The 18,775-nt window shown below is 34.9% G+C and overlaps 2 protein-coding genes across 2 annotated transcripts; one reads left to right on the top strand and one right to left on the bottom strand.

The window, feature by feature from the left end:
• Positions 1 to 2,307: 2,307 nt before the first annotated feature.
• On the bottom strand, positions 2,308 to 6,571 carry LOC127136654 (histone-lysine N-methyltransferase SUVR5). Its single transcript, XM_051063191.1, has 11 exons — positions 6,341 to 6,571; positions 5,867 to 6,172; positions 5,660 to 5,770; positions 5,457 to 5,567; positions 3,642 to 5,384; positions 3,380 to 3,541; positions 3,183 to 3,299; positions 3,000 to 3,103; positions 2,770 to 2,910; positions 2,600 to 2,687; positions 2,308 to 2,525 (listed from the first exon to the last, which is right to left on the bottom strand). The coding sequence occupies exons 1-11, from the start codon at positions 6,569 to 6,571 to the stop codon at positions 2,415 to 2,417; spliced, it is 3,225 nt and encodes a 1,074-aa protein (XP_050919148.1). The 3' UTR covers positions 2,308 to 2,414.
• A 7,761-nt stretch (positions 6,572 to 14,332) lies between these two features.
• Positions 14,333 to 18,368, top strand: LOC127135346 (uncharacterized). The gene is made up of 2 exons (XM_051062082.1): positions 14,333 to 14,833; positions 17,437 to 18,368. The coding sequence occupies exon 2, from the start codon at positions 17,523 to 17,525 to the stop codon at positions 18,303 to 18,305; it is 783 nt and encodes a 260-aa protein (XP_050918039.1). The 5' UTR covers positions 14,333 to 14,833; positions 17,437 to 17,522; the 3' UTR covers positions 18,306 to 18,368.
• The last annotated feature ends 407 nt before the right edge of the window (positions 18,369 to 18,775 follow it).

Raw genomic sequence — 18,775 nt, 5'->3', positions numbered from 1 at the left:
CATTAAATATCCAGTTTTTGTTTGCTAACATGTAACCACGCACATTGAACGGACACTCACATGTTCTAGAATTAATGTTGTCTCTTTTAAAATTCCTGAGAGGAGTTCTATATTTCCCGCTTCTTTCGCACATCATTGTCAAAAAAGTGCATCTTCTATCCGAACCATTATCGTACCTTATGATAATCACACTAAACTCAAGTTTAAAGGCCTCCATACGAATCCAATGAAGCATTTGATCACGATATTCAAACTCTCGTTTTGTTTTTAAATTAGTTTTACAACATCTACCGCCTTCACGACAACACCTTGGACATCCAGAGAAACAACTTGTTCAGAAAAAAACATGATTAATGTGACCAATGCAGGGGAAAATGAAAGATCTTTACCTGGAATTTTTTCTTCTTTTACTCCTTATGATGTGATGAACCAAAATAATGGAGATTTTGAGTGGAAAAAATGGATTGAGAATAAAGGGTTTTTTGGTGAAGGGTTTGGTTGAAAGCCAACTATGGCAACAATGATTGTGTGATCATGCAGCTGCTTCATGTATTAAATAGTTTCGGAGATGCATCCTCGGACAATATCTGACATGCAAAGGTGACAAAAAAATTTAAAATCCCATCCATAATTCTGAAGATGCATCTCCGAATTTTCTACTGAACTGAGGTGTTTTTTAAAATGTTTCGGAGATGCATATTCGGATTAAAAATAATCTAACTTGTAGGACGCCTCTCAGAATGACATTTGTTGAGTATGTAAGAGATGCGTTTGGAGATATATCTCCGAAAATAAAAGGCATTTTTAAAAATTTACATGGTACAATAAAAATATATAGGATGCGTTAAGAAACTCTCTTCAATTAAATAAATATATAACGGTCAAAGTTATATATTCTGTCCTTGCGAAATAAAAAATTTGCAAAGTTTTTTCTAACATTTATTAAGAAATGATTTTTTTAAGAAACAACTTAAAACTATTTTTGGACCTAAATATTAGATAAGTCCATTAACTTCAAATATCTGTCCGTATTAATCTGAACCCGTCTAAATAGAGTATGAAGTTGGGAAAAAATAAATTTACAATGGCTATCCACGGTTTGGAATGGGTGGTGTTTTTGAACCCCATCCTGCTTAGTCCAGTCCGTCTAGCCCTAGCGGAAGGGATAGGGAACTTGCTTTCTTCTATCATCTCCGCCGTTATGGGAGGCAAAAATACTAAAATACCTTTAATTTTCAAAGATGTATTTTCGGAATCTATTGAAAAAAAACAACAACAGAAGCTTCGATTTGGGAAAGTAGTCCTTCCATTGATGTTTATCGAAAACATGTTTATATTGCCACTGGAAATCTCTATTCTGCGCCACCGGAAATCTCTATTATCGAAAACTTGGTATTGAATACATTAACTAATTGAATGCATTAACTAATGAACTTTCAAGAATAATATATACTCTCTAAATAATGTTTCAGGTAATATATACTCTCTAAAATCATAAACATGTTTCAGGTATTATATACTCTCTAAAATCATAACTTTCAAAAATAATATTCAACATGGTATTGAATGCATTAACTAACTTAATAATGAACTTGAAACACTGCAGGAAGTAGGACCTAATGAAAATGGAGAATGTGGAATATGGGGCGCATCAAGGGATGAGAAGAGAGTTTATACCAACAAAGCAAATTTAAATAACAATAATTTTTGGAGATGCATTTTCGGAATAAATTTATTCATAAAATTGGTGTGTGGCTCAAAAACTAATGAATTGTGTGTTGGATACGTTCAGAGATGCATCTATGAAATCTGAAAAACATTTTAGTATTTTTATATGACGGCTAAGAAATATATAGGATGCATTAAGAAATCCTTTTTTTTTTCAAATCTCTATTTCCTCCTACCATGTTAAAATCACACCGCAATTGCAGTCGGTTGCGAAGACAACCGCATCCGCAATATTGCAGGTGCAATTGCGTTGCGGACCGCAATTTAAAACCATGGCGCCAACATGGAGCAAAACCAGTTGATATGAATGTAATGGTATATGAAATATGAGCTGATTTTAGTGAATGCAAGAGCATGATACGGGAACAAGTTAAACACTCGTAATGCCATATAGAAATGCTGATATGCAGGTAAGAGCATATATAAAAGTAGGTAAGAGCATATAAATGAAAATGAAATTCAACAATATTCATCACAAAATTCACAAGAATCCTAATCAATTGAATCTGATCAAGCATGCCAGAAACAACTGACAAATCATACCTTAATTCACAGAATTTCCTGCATCATCAGTGAGATGTTCAACATGTCTCATATAGTCTAAAATACAACCATAAATCATTCATTCTTACACATAGATAATTTAAAAATGCTATTACAACAACAATAGAAACAATGTTGAGCTTTTAGCATATCCACAACTTTCTGCACTTCAAGGATCCACAAAGACAAGGATATCCTTCTCCAGCAACAAACTCATAATCATTACTATATGTCAACTCTTCACCCAAAGCAATCTGTTGTCAAGAAATTAACAAACTCAAATATTCATAATCAAGCAGAAATTTCTAACAACAGTGGAGTTACTTACATCTCTATTTGCATAAAGACCAATATGTGCATGCTCGCAATTCATGCTCTCTATATAAACTTGGTAATTCGCAAGATTCGGTGAACAACTGCAATAACGATAAGATCAAACCATCAATTTCTCTTTTCATCGGTAAATACCATATATTTCTGCATTAAATCTATGCATACCTATTATTAATAAATCTTGACACATTTCCATATCGAGTAGAATCAATAACATATCCAAGTGCATGTCCTTCTGTAAATCCACTCACGTCATTACCGTGAGCACCAATGTCATAGAAATATTCACCGTTTTCATTTCCGTATCTGGTATAAACACTAACCTAGTAAGTATATCAAAGAAGAAACACAAACCAACTAAAATAAAGAAACAAAATGTTGAAATAAATTCGAACCTTTCTCGCCTTTTGTCTACCTCCGTCTTTTCTACAACTTCTCCAATATACTCGCACACGAACATTCCGCGAAAAATGTCCTCGCCAGCCCTTACTCCCCATCCCTAAGAATTGAAAAATGATTGTTAACATTAGAAGTCTTTTGAGTAATTTTGAATTTATCAAAAGAACAACAGTGCCAACCTTTTCCTTTGTCTTAAAGACTTCCAATTTAACTTGAACTCCCTTCTGCAATATTCTGTTCCGACAGGTTTTACCACATCTGCACATATCGTTACACTCGTACACGGAATTACCTTCCTGTAGTTTTGTAGAGAAATTCAAAACAGCTCAGTTTTGGATACAATGTAGCTAGGTTAGAATTAGTTAAAGTATTTTACCTTCAACATGAGTCGACCGTTTTTATTGTATGGGAACTTTCCGCGCATTGGTTTCCCGAATATATCTTTTGCGTTATCAAAACAATCATCGAAAAGGTATATATGATCACAGGTTTTGCGACATGTAGAAGAGGAGCAAGAACACCTCATTTGCAGTCTCTCCTAATAAAAAAAAGAGGCGAATTATTGTTATAAGAATTATAAGGATAAAGTTTTTTGATTTGTTTTTCAAACAAGGAAACATTAAGTAAAAGTTAAATACCTCCTGACTATGACTAGGAAATCGATCAAGCATCTGTTTTGTCACATAGGAAAATCTTTCCCAAGGCGTAGGAAGATTTACGTATCGCTCTTTCTCGAAAAGAGAATTGAGTATTTCTTGATCCAATACACAAATCACTGGAGTTGATTCCTTCCCAAAGCTTATGTCATCGCATAAAACTATCGCCTTTTGCAACGAACCCGATTTGAATGAGTGTGGACTAATGACAGGGTGAATCTCATCCTGATGCGAATCCTCAAGAGTTTCTCTCCCACTGCAATCTCCTGTTGCCTTCAAACGAAGTCTTTCTGGCAAATATCCATATTTCTTCTTCAACGAAGCTTCGAGATTAACTTCGCAAGAAGTTGTGGAAGCAATCGATAACATATTGAGATTGTTAGGTTGAGGTTCTTCCAAAGAAGCTCCGTTTTCGTTCTCAGTCATATTCGGAGAATCATCTTCAGTTGTCAAAGTTAGTGGATTAGGAGCTTTCGTTACCTTGAATTCGGAAGAGTGAACTGACTTAACATGCAACCATAATTCACCCATAATTCCAAAATTAGCACCACAAGCATTACATTTCAAAAGCAAGCAGTGTTCAATGAACTGCACATGATGTCTATTATGAACATGCGATTCCAATAGTTTCTTGTTGGTGAAGGAATCCAGACAAATTGCACAAGCATAACTCATGAATAACCAATATGCTTCCCTTTCATGAATATCCATCCAATGGTTACAAAGAGATTCGTCATCGGAAAATTCTTCAAAACATACCTTACACTTAACTGCATTATCATTATCATCATCATTGCTATTAGGAGGAGAATCTATCCATTGAAGAGCCTCATTGTGATCATTACCAGAAAGCATGAGTATTTCTCCAAAGATGTTCCTTGCAATGTAATAACCATCCTTAAAGATTGATACCGGATCAACATCCAATGGACTTTTCGGAGGTGCCACGCCTAAGTATTCGCAAACCCTTCTCTTCGAAGTCGAACCACTGTAGTTTACTTTTGCTTTCCTTTTCGTTCTACGTCGTTTTGAATTTGAACTATTGTTTGTCTTAACATTGCTCAAATGCTTTCTGCAGAATGAAAAGCCAGGAAGTGAATGATGCTTGCATTTAGTACCAGCCACAGTTGTACCTCCACACATCGGAGTAGGCGCTTTAGCTTGTTTTTCAGGTTTTCTGGAGAAATGAGCAAAACAATATTTATCACTACCAATTGCCAATCTCCTACATTGCCTTCCCTTGGCTTTGATAAACTTTTTGCACTGTCGACTGTTAGTATTATCAGGTTCTACAAATGATTCAATAGCTTCTTCCTCATCCATCGAACTTTCTTCCTCATCCATAGGCCTTGATGCTATTGCCGTGATGGGCAAAACATCAGAATCTACAACCTCGACTCCAATATCACTCAATCCATTCATCAACTGACTAGGAAACTCGGTTTCCACGGGCACCTCCACAGTACTTTTATGCATCGAAGGTGCGCATGGGCGACGAATTTGAAGTTTAGGCCTTCTGAAACCAGCTTGAGAGCTTTTTTTGCACAATCCATTAGAACTAGAAGCATGTGTCTGCGAGCCAATTCTGCTAGATAACAAAGGATTTCTCGAAAACCAATTCATTACATCATGCTTCCAAGTTTTCCATACACCACCTAATCTTGGTTCTGGTGCTACAAACCAAAGACTGCAGACATCATTCCACAAAATGGAATCAACCAATTCCTAAACAATGGAATATACAATTAATCAAACAATTATAATGGAAGAAATATTTGATATCAAAATTATAAACACCTCATTTAGCAGCTCAATTTCTTCTGCATTTTTTGCCTTCTCGCATCGACGAACCCAAGACTTAGAACAATGCAGTTTCCATTCAACCATTATATAATGCTGCACTATGCTCTATAAATGAAAAACATATTCAACATTGTTACTAAGTAGTTTTGAAATATTTAAACTACTAGTAAAATATAAGCTTAAGATATAGAATTCACCTTTTGCAGTCGCTGAATCATTCTTCCAAGATCTGAGTAGCTTCTACAATCAGAAGCTTCCATAGCAAATTGCTTCCAAACTATCACATCGCGAGCATCTTCTATTAAAGCCTATATGTAATATAAATAAACTAAGCAAACAAATATTTCAAAGTATATAAATAGGAAATGTAAAAGAAGCATGTATTACGAGCAAGAAGAACATACTCGAGGATGAATTTGTTCAACAATATTGATCATTTCAATGACAAGGTTTTGCATTGTAAACCGTCGTGCAATAGTCAAGTCTTGTACAATTTTCAATCCATCTTGATGAGTTTCATATGCTATAGGCCGAGGAAATTCATCAATTGATAGAACAAAAAGCATTTTAACCCAAGAATAATTCTTTGCATCCGGAGAAAAAATGATGAAATATTTGTTCTTATTATCATGAACTGGTTTGTCATTCTGAGTGGACACCGGCAAATCATCTTTTGCACATTTGATTCCTGCATGCCACTTTCCTTTCCACTACAAAGACAAAGAAATAATTGTATAAACAACTTAATAAAACTCTTATATCATAAACATTATATTACAATGTTTATGTAATAATGTTTTTACTCACAACAACATAAAAACAAGCATTAAACAAAGCCATGCACAATTAAATTTCAACAGACACATAAATACATGTACCTTGAACCAGACAGCCATAGGCTTATCGATCTCTAACCGTTCCGAAAATGATAATTGTTGTAACTGAGGCGCATCCATTACTGGTAATCGATTGCCATTGAGTTCATCGTCCCAATGCAAAATATCGTGCTCGCAATTTTCAATACAGACAAGCTCATCCACGTTTGTATAAGCTATCGATTGACATGACTTAGAGCAACCAGGTTCCTCAGAAGAAGTAAGCATTACCATTATTTCTCCAAGATAAATATAAACCGTTCCTATAGAGATCATTGCATGAAAAAAGTTAGATAATATAGTTTCTAGTGGAAGCTGCAAAGTGGATATAAAAATGGTTAAGAAATTTATCAAAGAATATATAAAACATGAAAAGCATGCAGTTAATGTACCTTAAAGAAATGAGGGGAGAAATTTATGTGTAAGTGACTGAAGTTGATGAGAAATGTGTTAGATATTCTATTAAATTTTTATGAAAAATGTTGTGTATGATAAAATTGAAGGTTCTAGTAGTTTTTTTTTTATTAAATTAATTTTTTGTTTTATTTTATAATTTTGTTTTTTCTTTTCTATTTTAAGGGTATATTATTTATGGTAAAAATAAAAGATGATGGAAATGTGAATGGTGTGAGGGACGAATGAGTAGAGAATTGGTAAAAATTCTATAGTAGTCTATTATTTATTTTTAGTAAATTTTTAATGTTTTTGTTCAATGAATATAATGGATTATAGAATAACAGAAATGAAAAAACCAATTAAAATAAACTCCAAACACTCAAACACAATTCAGGGCCAACCTAAGGCGCTACTAAACTCTAAAAAAACATCTTAAATGACATCCAAATTCAAGGAAATAAGCATATCTAATAATCATTAAAATATTTTAAAATAAATATGTAGTTAAATGATATAAAATTAGGTAAATGTTGGATTGAAATCATATTTATTAATTAAAACACTACAAATAAGTACATTGTATATCAAAAGGAAAATACAATCACATTTATTTTTTATAAATAAAATTGAATCTGAATTAAAATCTAAAAGAGAATTATAAAAAATTCAAACTCTTTTAAATATTTATTACGACACATAATCAATTCAGGTCGTGCACAACCTATAATATGATGAGAAATTTTACTTAAATCCATAATATGAAAAATTTAATGAGTATGCAATCTAGGATTAAGAAAATATGATATCTAATATTTATTAAAATAATTTAAAATAAACTTTGTAGTTAAATAGATATAAAATTTCCAAGATATTATATTAATATTAAATTTTATAATTAAAACACTGCTGGTGAATAAATCGCACTCAAAAATCCAAATTAAATTCTCTTTATTTTTTTCTTATAAATAAAATAGAGTTCTTTTTTATTTTTTATACATCAAATCTAAATTAATTAAAAATCAAAATCTAAAGAAAAATTATGAAACAAAAATGAACCTTTAAAATTTTGATAATTCAATACGGCACAAAAGCATGTTACGTTGTGCTCAACCTGTAACAGAAATGATAAATTCTAATCAGATCTATTATATTAAAAATTTAACAAAAATTTGATGTATATTCAAGAAAATATGCATACGTAAATAATCATTAAAAATAATGTAAAAAAACTATAATTAAATAGATATAAAGTTCGCTGGATATTAGATTAATATTCAAGTTAGATTAAATAGAATAATATTGAATCCTCTTTATTTTTGTTCTTATCTAATTCTTTTTATAAATTTTATTTAATAGGTTAAGGGATCAAAATTTTATAAAGAATTATGGAAAAGCTTCAACCTTTAGACTATTGCACATTCCATTAGGCACAAAATCAAAGCATCATATCTACCTGAAACACAATGATAAATTTTAATCAGATCTATAAGAAAAATTTAACAAATATCCGATCTAGATTATTAAACAATTATTAAAAATAATTAAAAAAACTATATAGTTAGATGATGTAAAATTGGGTATCATTATCTCATCAATACATGAAAATTCCTAATAAAATATAAATCATTACACTATAAATGTTTTTTATTACAAAGATAAAGTATACAAAATGTCTCAGAGATCAGAACTTACCATTAAAATTGACAAGTAGTTGCAAGATAATTTAGATAGACACTGGCTAAGAAATTTTTCTAAGTAAAATCGTTCTATTAAATTTGTATGAAAAATGTTGTAAATATAAGATAGAAATTCAATAGAAGGTGTTGCCTCTCACTTAGTGCCGCTAATAAAAATGAAGGAAAGATATATATAATGAAAATGATATAGGGTTATAGAGTATTTCTGTATTTGGGGTGAAATTAGTAAAGATAGAGAAACGTGATGTGCACAATTCAAATTTTTACATTTTTTAAATTAGTTATGTTTTATTTTTTTTAATGGAGTTTTATTTTGGAAAGAATAAAAGAAGATAAAAAGGTGAATGGCGTAGGGGGATGTATGGAAAACTATTTTAATATTATATATATATATATATATATATATATATATATATATATATATATATATATATATATATATATATATATATATATATATATATATATATATATATATATATATATATATATATATATATATATATATATATATATATATATATATATATATATATATATATATATTATTTTAATTTTTTTAGAGATCATGTATAGCTTAATTAAAAATTAATCATGATAATTACATAGATATTTTATCTAATTACATTTTAATTGTGATAAATTGATTAATCAAGATTTACCCGTGATAAGTTTTTGATTATGTGCAATAGTTTATCTTATACGCTATCAAAATTAGAGAATTTTATTATGATTAGTAATAATTGAAAAATATGGATTTTTTAATGATGAAAATTAGGATAAATGATATAAATGTGATAATTTGTACATATATTTTAGTTATAAATATTTTACAATTTTATTATGTCATTATTTAAAGAGAAACTAACATTTATTTTATTTAATGTTATTAATTTTATATACTTTTATAAAATTAATATATATATATATATATATATATATATATATATATATATATATATATATATATATATATATATATATATATATATATATATATAAATTCTTATTATAGTAAATAAAATGAAATTCTAGAATACTTGTAAAATTCAAAGATTGAAATATAAAAACTGACTAGATTCAAACTTAAAATTGGATGTAACTGAAACTCTGATGAAATATAAATAAAAAATATGGAAGAATTAAACTTTGCAATAAATAATTCACTTAAATGCGCAGGAGATTCTTGAATAGTAACAAAATCACAAACAATAATTTTAGCTCTACTTTTTTTATTAATCTTTGAATGTTTTTTTTGAATGTTTTTGAAAAATATACTATCATTAAAAATTATAAAATCTAATAATATATATATATATATATATATATATATATATATATATATATATATATATATATATATATATATATATATATATATATATATATATATATATTAAAAAGAGATTTTTTTACAAACAAATATAACTATATATAAAATAATGAGACACTAAAGCCCTAGCGTGCAACACGATATTCTAAGAAGCGGTACAAGAAATACCAAAAACAACCAGTTGCACAGAAAATTAAAACAACAATGAAATAAACACCACCGGAAGCCAAACATTAAATGATAAAATCAATACAAGAGTAGGAAGTCATAGAAATACAAGAATTAGGAGCATCACAAAAGATCACGAGTTAGATCTCCCCAACCAAAGACATGCAAAACACGAAAGCAATCTCCTTTAAGCAGCAAGAACACATCAAAGGAAATCGAAAACATTGATATTACTATTGGCTCAGATGTCGGATAGGGTTCTTGAGTCAAACCGAGAAAGCACAAGAGTTTCACATTGACCTACCAAGATACCATTTTCAAGTCAAAAAAAAATGTTCATATCTTTCACATTGACACCAATTTACCCAAGACACTATATCATTTCGAGTTTTTCAAATCAACCAATTCACATGTCAAATCATAAGCCACCCCTAAGTCTAAATGGACCACCATTAGGGAAAAATATTTGAAAAAAGGTCAAATAATCCCTGGGTATTACTACAAACGATCTCAACCACCTAAAAATCATACATCACAAATCACAAACAAATGAGAAGATGACTCTAGAAACCTCGAACAAAAAGGGAAATTGACACCTTCTTAACCAATGATGACCCCCTATTGAATAAATTCTCTTTGGTAGGAATCGTATCCTATATGAGCTGTCAGACTAAAACTATTACTTTAGAGAGGGTTCAGCTACTCCAGATACTAGAGAGAGCCGATTCCAACAACGAGACCTGACAATCTCTAGGAAGCTCACGAGAGAGAAGAAAAGAAAAAACATATTATTCTGGTCCGACCTGAATGGACATTAGTCGTTCACTCATAGGGAGTTACAAACCGTTTGGATTGCTCGCGGCATATGGGAATTACCTTATGGAAGAGTACAAAAGATCCATTTACAAGATACCTCCAACGATTCCCCACATCACACACCTAGCAAATAGCAGGTTGTTGTAACCATTCCACTATATAAAGGACACACATGAAGAACCCAGAGAATACACAATTTCAAATTCAAATTTCATTCACTATTCTCATTCACATATTGACTTGAGCGTTAGAATGCTAGCCTTGTAGATATTTCCCTCCTCTTCCGCATCGGAAGCCCAAATCCATCGTTTTCGATCACAACCACTGATTCTCCAACCAATTCTGGTTTCATATCAGAACAATGGCACCATATGTGCGAAATGGCTTATGATTCTCGTATTTCCCACAATTGCACATTCTCTCTCTGATCCATCAATTTGAAATCTACTAATTTACCAGATCAGAGTTTGTAACACCTCAAAATTTGCCCTCTTCTCTTGGGACTAAGCTAATCATATTGCATATCATTTTAGGTCATTAGGCATTTCATATTGCATATCATGTGGTTACATAGTGCAAGCCATCTTCCCAAGTCTTGATCAGAAGATGAGGAAGTCAGAGGGTGCAAGCCTAGGGTTTACTGACTGATCATGGCCATCTGAGGATTGGGCCGTGAATTAGGGTTTCAGGATTCTCAAGGATATTGGTATTCATCTTGTTTGAACTGATACATCATCATCATCATGGTTGGATGTCATCAGGAGATTGAAGAAGATTCCTTGAGATTAGGGTTTTGACCACTGGTCAACCCTAATCAGTTGTATTAGGCCAATCAGGGCTGGATCAGGAGATGAGGTTCATGTTGGCTATGAGGATCATGTTGTGATTAAATGGTGATTATTGAGGCTAGGGTGTCACCCTTGAGCCATTTCAGTTGAAGACTGGGGTTCAAATTGATCTGTGCATTGCCAAATTCATCTGTCAGATGAAAAGTCAACTGTGGTCAACTGTACATGATCTGATGGATTTGGAGGTGAAAACAAGTTAGACACACTTCATTCATGTTGGAACAAGTGTTATATGACATCTCAAAGCTTAAGAATGAAGAAAATCAAGTCAGGACAAAAACTGCCAAAAATAGCAGGTGACTTGTAGCTGAAGTTTCCAAAAATGGAAAGTTTTTGACCTCAAAAACAGATGTTCAAGGAAGCTTCAAATGAAAAATTGTTCAACATGACAGATGTAGATCTTGTTCTCACCTTTCCAAAAAGTCCAAGAACTTGAAAATCCAATGTATGGTTGGGGAGATATGGCTCAGTGAATTTCAGAAAAGACCCGTAATCAGGAGGCCATAACTACCACATACTTTGTCCAAATTGCAAGTTCTTTATATGCACAAACTCCATTTGACATGTACTTTGAGGGTGCATCATTGGATTTTCCCAAAAATGGCCCAGGCAAAAAGTCACTTTTCAACTGGACAGCTGAATTGGACCAGGGGCAAAATCGTCCAAATGTCAAAATAATTGGAATTTTTGAATGGGACTTTTTCCAACACCTCAGGAATGGCATTTAGAGTGTGTTTGAATATTCATTTCATGGCTAAGGCATGAGAATTGGATTTTGGCTTGAAAAGTGAAATGATGAAAATTGGTCATTTTGCATACACATAGTGATTTTGAGTTTTAAGCAACCAATGGGCATGGGACAAGTTTCCACAGTTCATATATGATATTTAGAAGTTGTGTGTGCTGTCAACAGGTGTCAATGAGCTGTCTAAGTGAATTGACCATTTTGCCCTCACTTGTTAATAACCAATTTCACTTAACATGCTAATTTGGTTAATTAAGTGGATTAGTGGAGGATTAAGCATCCATATAAATTCTAAAACACTTCCTAATCATAACAGAACCTCACATTCTCCAAAGTTGGATCTAGAAACCTCTCAAATTCTCAAGAGTTCATCAAGAACACAAATCTTCAAATTCATCAAACTTCTTCATTCTTCAACCAATTTTCGAAATTCTTTTTGCATCGAACTCCATTCATCATCATCTCAAACTGTTTTTGGAGATTGGAGGAAGAAGAGCATCGAATCGTGACTGTTGCAAATGCATTCATCAATGGAGAATCAAGATTTGGAGCGCTAGGAGCAAAATCGAGTGAATCTAAGCTTCGCATCTCCTTTCCACTAGCTTATATTACATCTGTTTTGGTAGAAGAATCGCAAATACATCAAAACTCAACACTGCCATGGATTCAAGGTAATTTTTCGAATCTCATGAAATGACGAATTGTTATATGTGTTTTGAAGAGTGATTAACGTAGAATGCAATGCTGCGATTGGTTTGTGAATTGATGGAACGTAGCTTGAGTTATCTTGATTAGAAGTTAGGATGTTAAAACCTAAGGTGTTCGATTCGTGAGATTTAGAGACAATTAGGAGAAATCGTTTGCATGTTTGTGATCCTGAGAGCGAGACCTTTCCAACGGTTATTAATTTGTGAGATTCGGTTGAGAAATGAGCAAAGTCGAAGCTGCCGGTGATGAACGTAATGCCGCGCGGTGAAGAAGACGAGCCTGGGAATTTTTTCCTGTTTGATTCACGTTTCAGGCTTTTCCAAATTCAAAACATGTTACCGCGTTACTGTTCACGTAATTACAAATACTGCCATTAACACATCTAATTAATTAATGTATATTCTAAATGAATTATTAAAAATTACAAACACATTAAAAAAATTCATAAAAAATAGTAGAAAATTCAGAAAAATATGGAAATTTTTATGTTGACTTTGTGGTTGAGTGTAGAATTTTTTTGACCTATTGGTCAAAGTTGTGCATGGTATATTTTTGGTTTGACCTAAGGTTCTTTCACATGTATGACATTTCGACACACTTTACCATTTTAATTGTGAAATGCACATGCTTGCAAATAAATTCTTGAAAATTTTTGTGGTGGTTCTTGATTCATTTAGGATTATTTATATGTAAATTTCATGAATTTTTGATACCTGGTTAGAGAGCAGCAAATTCTGGAACTTAGGTGTGACAATTTGTGTCACACCTCTTGATGTCAACTTATTGAATTTAATTGGATAACCTATGCATGTTGGAATTGGCTGAAATTTTGCATGATGACTTGTTGATATGTTAGGATGTTGTATGAATTTTTGTAGAATTTTTCACTGCCTTTTCTAATTGATCATGATTTTTCATTTCTGGTGATTGAAATTGCAAGCTCATGTGACACATGTTGGTAGATTGATTGGGAAATCCTCATATTGTATTGTATGGCCATGAAATTTGATATGCATGAACTAGACACATTGTGTGACCTCCCTGTTTTGGTCTCATCCATTTCTTTTTTGTTTTCATTGAGTTATGAATTTTTGAAGTGGCTGTATGCATTGATGGTGTGAATTGAAGCATGAAATTGTATCTGTTTTTGATGATTTTCATTGACATGGTTCCATTTGCCCAATTGAGCTCAAATTTGACATGGTAGACCCTGATTAGGTTCTGTTTAGGTGTATTTAATTTGAGAATTTTTGGATTTATTTTGATAGGGATTTGAATGCAATACTTCTGTTTGTATATTTGGTGCTTCATTTGAACCAATATGGATTGTTTTGTGCATGAATTGAACTTGATGGATGATATAAACATGAGACCAAGGATGTTTGCTCTTGTTTGATGTTAATTTGATGTTGGATGGTGGATACCTTGCTGTTTTAACTTTTTTCTTGCTTTGGGACCCTAGGCTTGGCCTAGTGGTCTAGTTGCTAATGTTTGCTTGGTTTTTCAGGATCAAAAGCATAATGTACATGGAGAATGATACAAGTTGATTTTAATTGATGTTGTGGATGTTTGTACACTAACATAACATTGTTTTGTAGGTGTTGGAGCTTGGGCTTAAGCCTTGAGCTTGCTTTGTGTTGTATTGTTTAAACTGGTTAACTGTTTGTTGTTTACAGTTTGTCTGCTTGAGTACTGACTGAGTTTGATTGTTTCCAGGTACTTTAGTTGCTCAGTTCCTTGTGAACTATTGCTTTGCTTTGCTTTGCTTAAGCAACTTGCATAGAGGTATAACCTTCTTACTTCATGTAGTCTGGAGACCCGGCTGTTACCGGGCCGGGCAAATTGTCTGAAGTCCTCCTTAAGAGGCAATGCTTGTGTATGTTTATTTTTAAGCCAAGCAGGAAAAGCCCTTCAAGTAAGGCAATTGGTGGAAGGTAGGGACAAGCAACCTGTCCCCCACTATTCAGTGAGTCTTCTCCTTGCTCCCATTACATGGTTGTAGCATTGAGATCAAAAGCCCAAGATCTTGTGCAGTGCACATTGTGTCAGAGTCATCGAGTATATAAGGGTTCCCCTATTCTGGACCCATGCTCATTTGTCAGACGCTCTCCCTGGTTAGGGATATGAGCTGTGAGGTCTGATCCTCACTTCATCCTTTCATCTGCTTCACCTTAGCCTCGTAATGGCAAGGTTAAGAGCAAACACAGCCTGTACAGACGATTGCTTAGGCAGTCAAACCTATTGTGTGAGCCCCTTGTTTGGCTATAGTGCGTGTTATGTGGATATCTGATTGACATGCTTGTTTGAGATACCTGTTCTCATTTGATGATATATGATTGTATGCTTGTGTGCTAGCTTCTTTCCTGGTTAGGTTAGTTTGCTTATGCAAGTAGGATAGAAAACCAAACTTAGGGTTAACGATGCATGACAACATTAGGCTCGAGTCTCAGCTCCCTAGTTGTGTATCTTTCCCCGGTTTCTGGTTAGCAATTTAGTCCCTTTCAAGGGGAACTACATCGCCCTGATCCTTGTTCCAGACAAGGTATGTAGGCAGGTGGTCGTGCGAGACCACTCCGGGCAACCTTTTTCTTTTTTGCGTGCGTTAACTTGTAATCTGATTGTGTTTGGCTCGGATGCCGACGTAAGTCCAGTAATTGGCTGTCGGGCTCCACGTTTGCCCTTTCGAGTATGTTTTGGTTCGGATGCCGACGTAATTCCATCAAGTGGTTGTCGGGCTCCATGTTTGCCACCCTTGTTTGTTTTTGTTGTTTTGTGTTGTTTGGCGTGCGTAAGCCGAACTACAGTGGCTCTGATTCTTGTTCCAGACAAGATATGTAGGCATAAGGTGCGATACCTTATCGAGCCCTTTCTTCTTAACCCCACCTGCGTTCCCTGTGTGTGTGTGTGATGTATGTTTATAGCAACCTTATCTTTCTAGAACGTGGATCCCGTCGAGTACGACGGACGTGAGGGGTGCTAATACCTTCCCCTTGCGTAACCGACTCCCTTACCCTTTCTCTCTGGTCGCGAGACCATGTCTTTCCAGGTTTCTCTGAGCGTTTCCTTTCCCTATCTTGGGATAAATAACGTTTAGTGGCGGCTCTGTGTGTGTTTTATTTTCGAGCCTCGCCGGTTGATTTTTCGCAGGATGCGACAGCTGGCGACTCTGCTGGGGATATGTTAACATGTTGACCTATGCTGGTCCATGGTCCCTAAGCGAGTCTCTCCTAGCGCTTTAGGATGGGTTTGGTTGCTTGTGTTGTTTATTTATTGCATTTATTATACGAACCCTTGTTTATATTTGCATTAAATATGTGCATGCATCATTACTGTCATGTTGCCATCTTCCTCTGCAGGTGGTTCTGTTGTTTGGGGTGGGTGTTCTGAGTGGGGCTAAAACCCAGGCCCGAGTATACACCTAGGATTAGCGTGGTCTCGCGTCGCTCACATGTCGGTTGGGCATGATGTTGCGATGTGACATACCACAAGCCGGACGAGGTTCATCTGAGAAGTGCTCTTCCAGTGGGGTTTTCCACTTTGGTTGGGTTATCTCTTTTGAGCTGTTGACTCTGGTGACCGATCATTTCCCGGATCTTTGGTTTAGACGATCTCAGGAGAGCTACAATGGCACACCCGAAAGGGCAAACCCATTGAGTATCTCTGCCCGATTGTCGAGACTATTATCCGCCTTAGGATGACCTGTTTAGAATTTACCTGTGAGGGGAGGGTTGATTATTTCAGATGCATTGATCAGATGGTGACTTTGTGTTCTGTGATTCAGAGACATATTTATAAGTCGGATTTATGGTCATTTATTGCTGTGACGCCGGAATGCTGTCCGTGATTTATCAGTGGGGATCCGTTTATTTCAGGATTCCCCGGGCCGAGTTATTTATTAGTGGGGATCCGTTTATTTCAGGATTCCCCGGGCCGAGATATTTATCAGTGGGGATCCGTTTATTTCAGGATTCCCCGGGCCGAGTCAGATGGTTGAGAATGTCTGCTCAGAGATTGTCAGATGATGATGATGATGTATCTGTCTTCCGTTTATTTCGGAACCCGTGGGTCAGATTGGTTACATTTCTCTTCAGATGGTCATGATCAGTCCAGAGGCCAGATTCAGTACAGATGATCAGATGACTTGGAGGATGGCCCAGTGCATTGCATACATCAGCATCATTCTCATTTTGCATTCATCTGCACCAAACTCACGTCTAGCCATATGGGGAGTATTATTGATTGAGAATCTGGTTGAGAGACATCTTGAATTTCAGAATGGGGATGTCAAAATATTATCTGTCTCGATGAAACCAGGATCGAAGGACAGAAGCTTCCTCGTATGGATAGACGTTGCATTCATGCATATTAACCTGTTTGCTGTTTTGCAGGAATCATTGCTCGCGCTCGTAGAGTTGTACCTTTGCACTCAACTCGTCCTCACAGATACTTCACCAGACGCAATACTCCCAGACTCATGGATCTTCCCAACACAGATATCCTCGAGCTGAAAGAGAGGATGGGAGAGCTGATCAGTGTCATGCAAGAGTTCGCCTTGGGGCAGAAGGCGATTGCCGAGAAGGTGGGGAGGATTGAAGATTGGCTGAAGATGGGGAACATGCAAGGAAATGCTTCGTCATCTGGACTGAAGAAATCCTTTGGTAATAACCAGCGCAAGGATGAGGGTGAATCGAGTGCTGTATACGCCCAGAGAGGACACGGTAGGGGTCGTTACTACCAGCACACTGCTGCAGTAACCATCCCTGCTGGTAATCGGGCAGTCCGACAGCAACCTCAGACTAATCCCCAGAAGATACAGGGAGCTGGGAGTCAAGTGAAAGGAAAGGGGGTTGATCGTCATTTTGACAAGCCACCCATGCCATATGCTGCTCTGTTTAAAAAGTTGATGGATCTGGGGATGGTTCAGCCAAGGACGTTAGCTCCATTGAGAGCAGATCAGTGGCCACCAAACTATAATGAGAACGCCAGGTGTGAATTTCATTCTGGTACGCAGGGGCATGACATTGAGGGTTGTAGAGCCTTTAAGCATACTGTTCAAGACCTGCTGGAGTCCAAGGCCCTCCATTTTTCACTATTGACAGATGTTAATGCTAATCCCATACCGGCGCATGGTCAGGCGATGGGGAATGCAATTACTGAAGATTCAGATCACACCCGGGCAGTGGGTAAAGAAGCTAACAGTGACTGGGAGATTGATCAATGGATAAGATCGTGCGTACCAGGAAGCTGGAAGGCCTAAAAAGATCAGCACTGACACTCATCCTGAAGAGTAATAGATTCTTGTTTTCAGTTTATTTGCATGAAAGCCATACGTGTTGCCCGACACGTAATGGTCCATTGTAAGGGCCACCTCATGTTTAAATTTGCATTTTTTGCATCATTAATAAATGGATGTTTTTCAGTCAAAAAGCGGTGTTCCCTGTTTTTCATTTATTTTTGAAGTTTAAAAACAAATAAAAATGGCAATGTTTGTTTTCTGTTTTTCCTTTTTGATTTGTCTCGTCCCAACTTCAAAAATAATTCTCCGGATCTCGTTGATAACAATTTGGTTACCCCTCATATGACTTCGACAATCCGAGCAATCAGGCTGAAGAAAAAGGCGAAGAAGATTGTGATCTGCTGGAATTAACCAGGTTGTCAAAACAAGAGGAGAAGGTGATTCAGCCGCATGCGGAGCGGATTGAGATTGTTATTCCAAGTACCGCCGAG

This window comes from Lathyrus oleraceus, chromosome 4 (genome assembly GCF_024323335.1).
Source record: "Lathyrus oleraceus cultivar Zhongwan6 chromosome 4, CAAS_Psat_ZW6_1.0, whole genome shotgun sequence".
Classification (NCBI taxonomy): Eukaryota; Viridiplantae; Streptophyta; class Magnoliopsida; order Fabales; family Fabaceae; genus Lathyrus; species Lathyrus oleraceus.
Note: the sequence above shows the minus strand (reverse complement) of the source record. Positions and strands in the feature narration are given on the sequence as shown.

Coding starts and splice junctions, on each gene's coding strand:
- LOC127136654 (XM_051063191.1), bottom strand. CDS start 6,571: ATGGTAATGCTTACTTCTTCTGAGGAACCTGGTTGCTCTAAGTCATGT. Junction 6,173..6,340: donor CTATGGCTGTCTGGTTCAAG/GTACATGTATTT, acceptor TTGTCTTTGTAG/TGGAAAGGAAAGTGGCATGC. Junction 3,542..3,641: donor TTCCTAGTCATAGTCAGGAG/GTATTTAACTTT, acceptor TTTTTTTATTAG/GAGAGACTGCAAATGAGGTG.
- LOC127135346 (XM_051062082.1), top strand. CDS start 17,523: ATGGATCTTCCCAACACAGATATCCTCGAGCTGAAAGAGAGGATGGGA.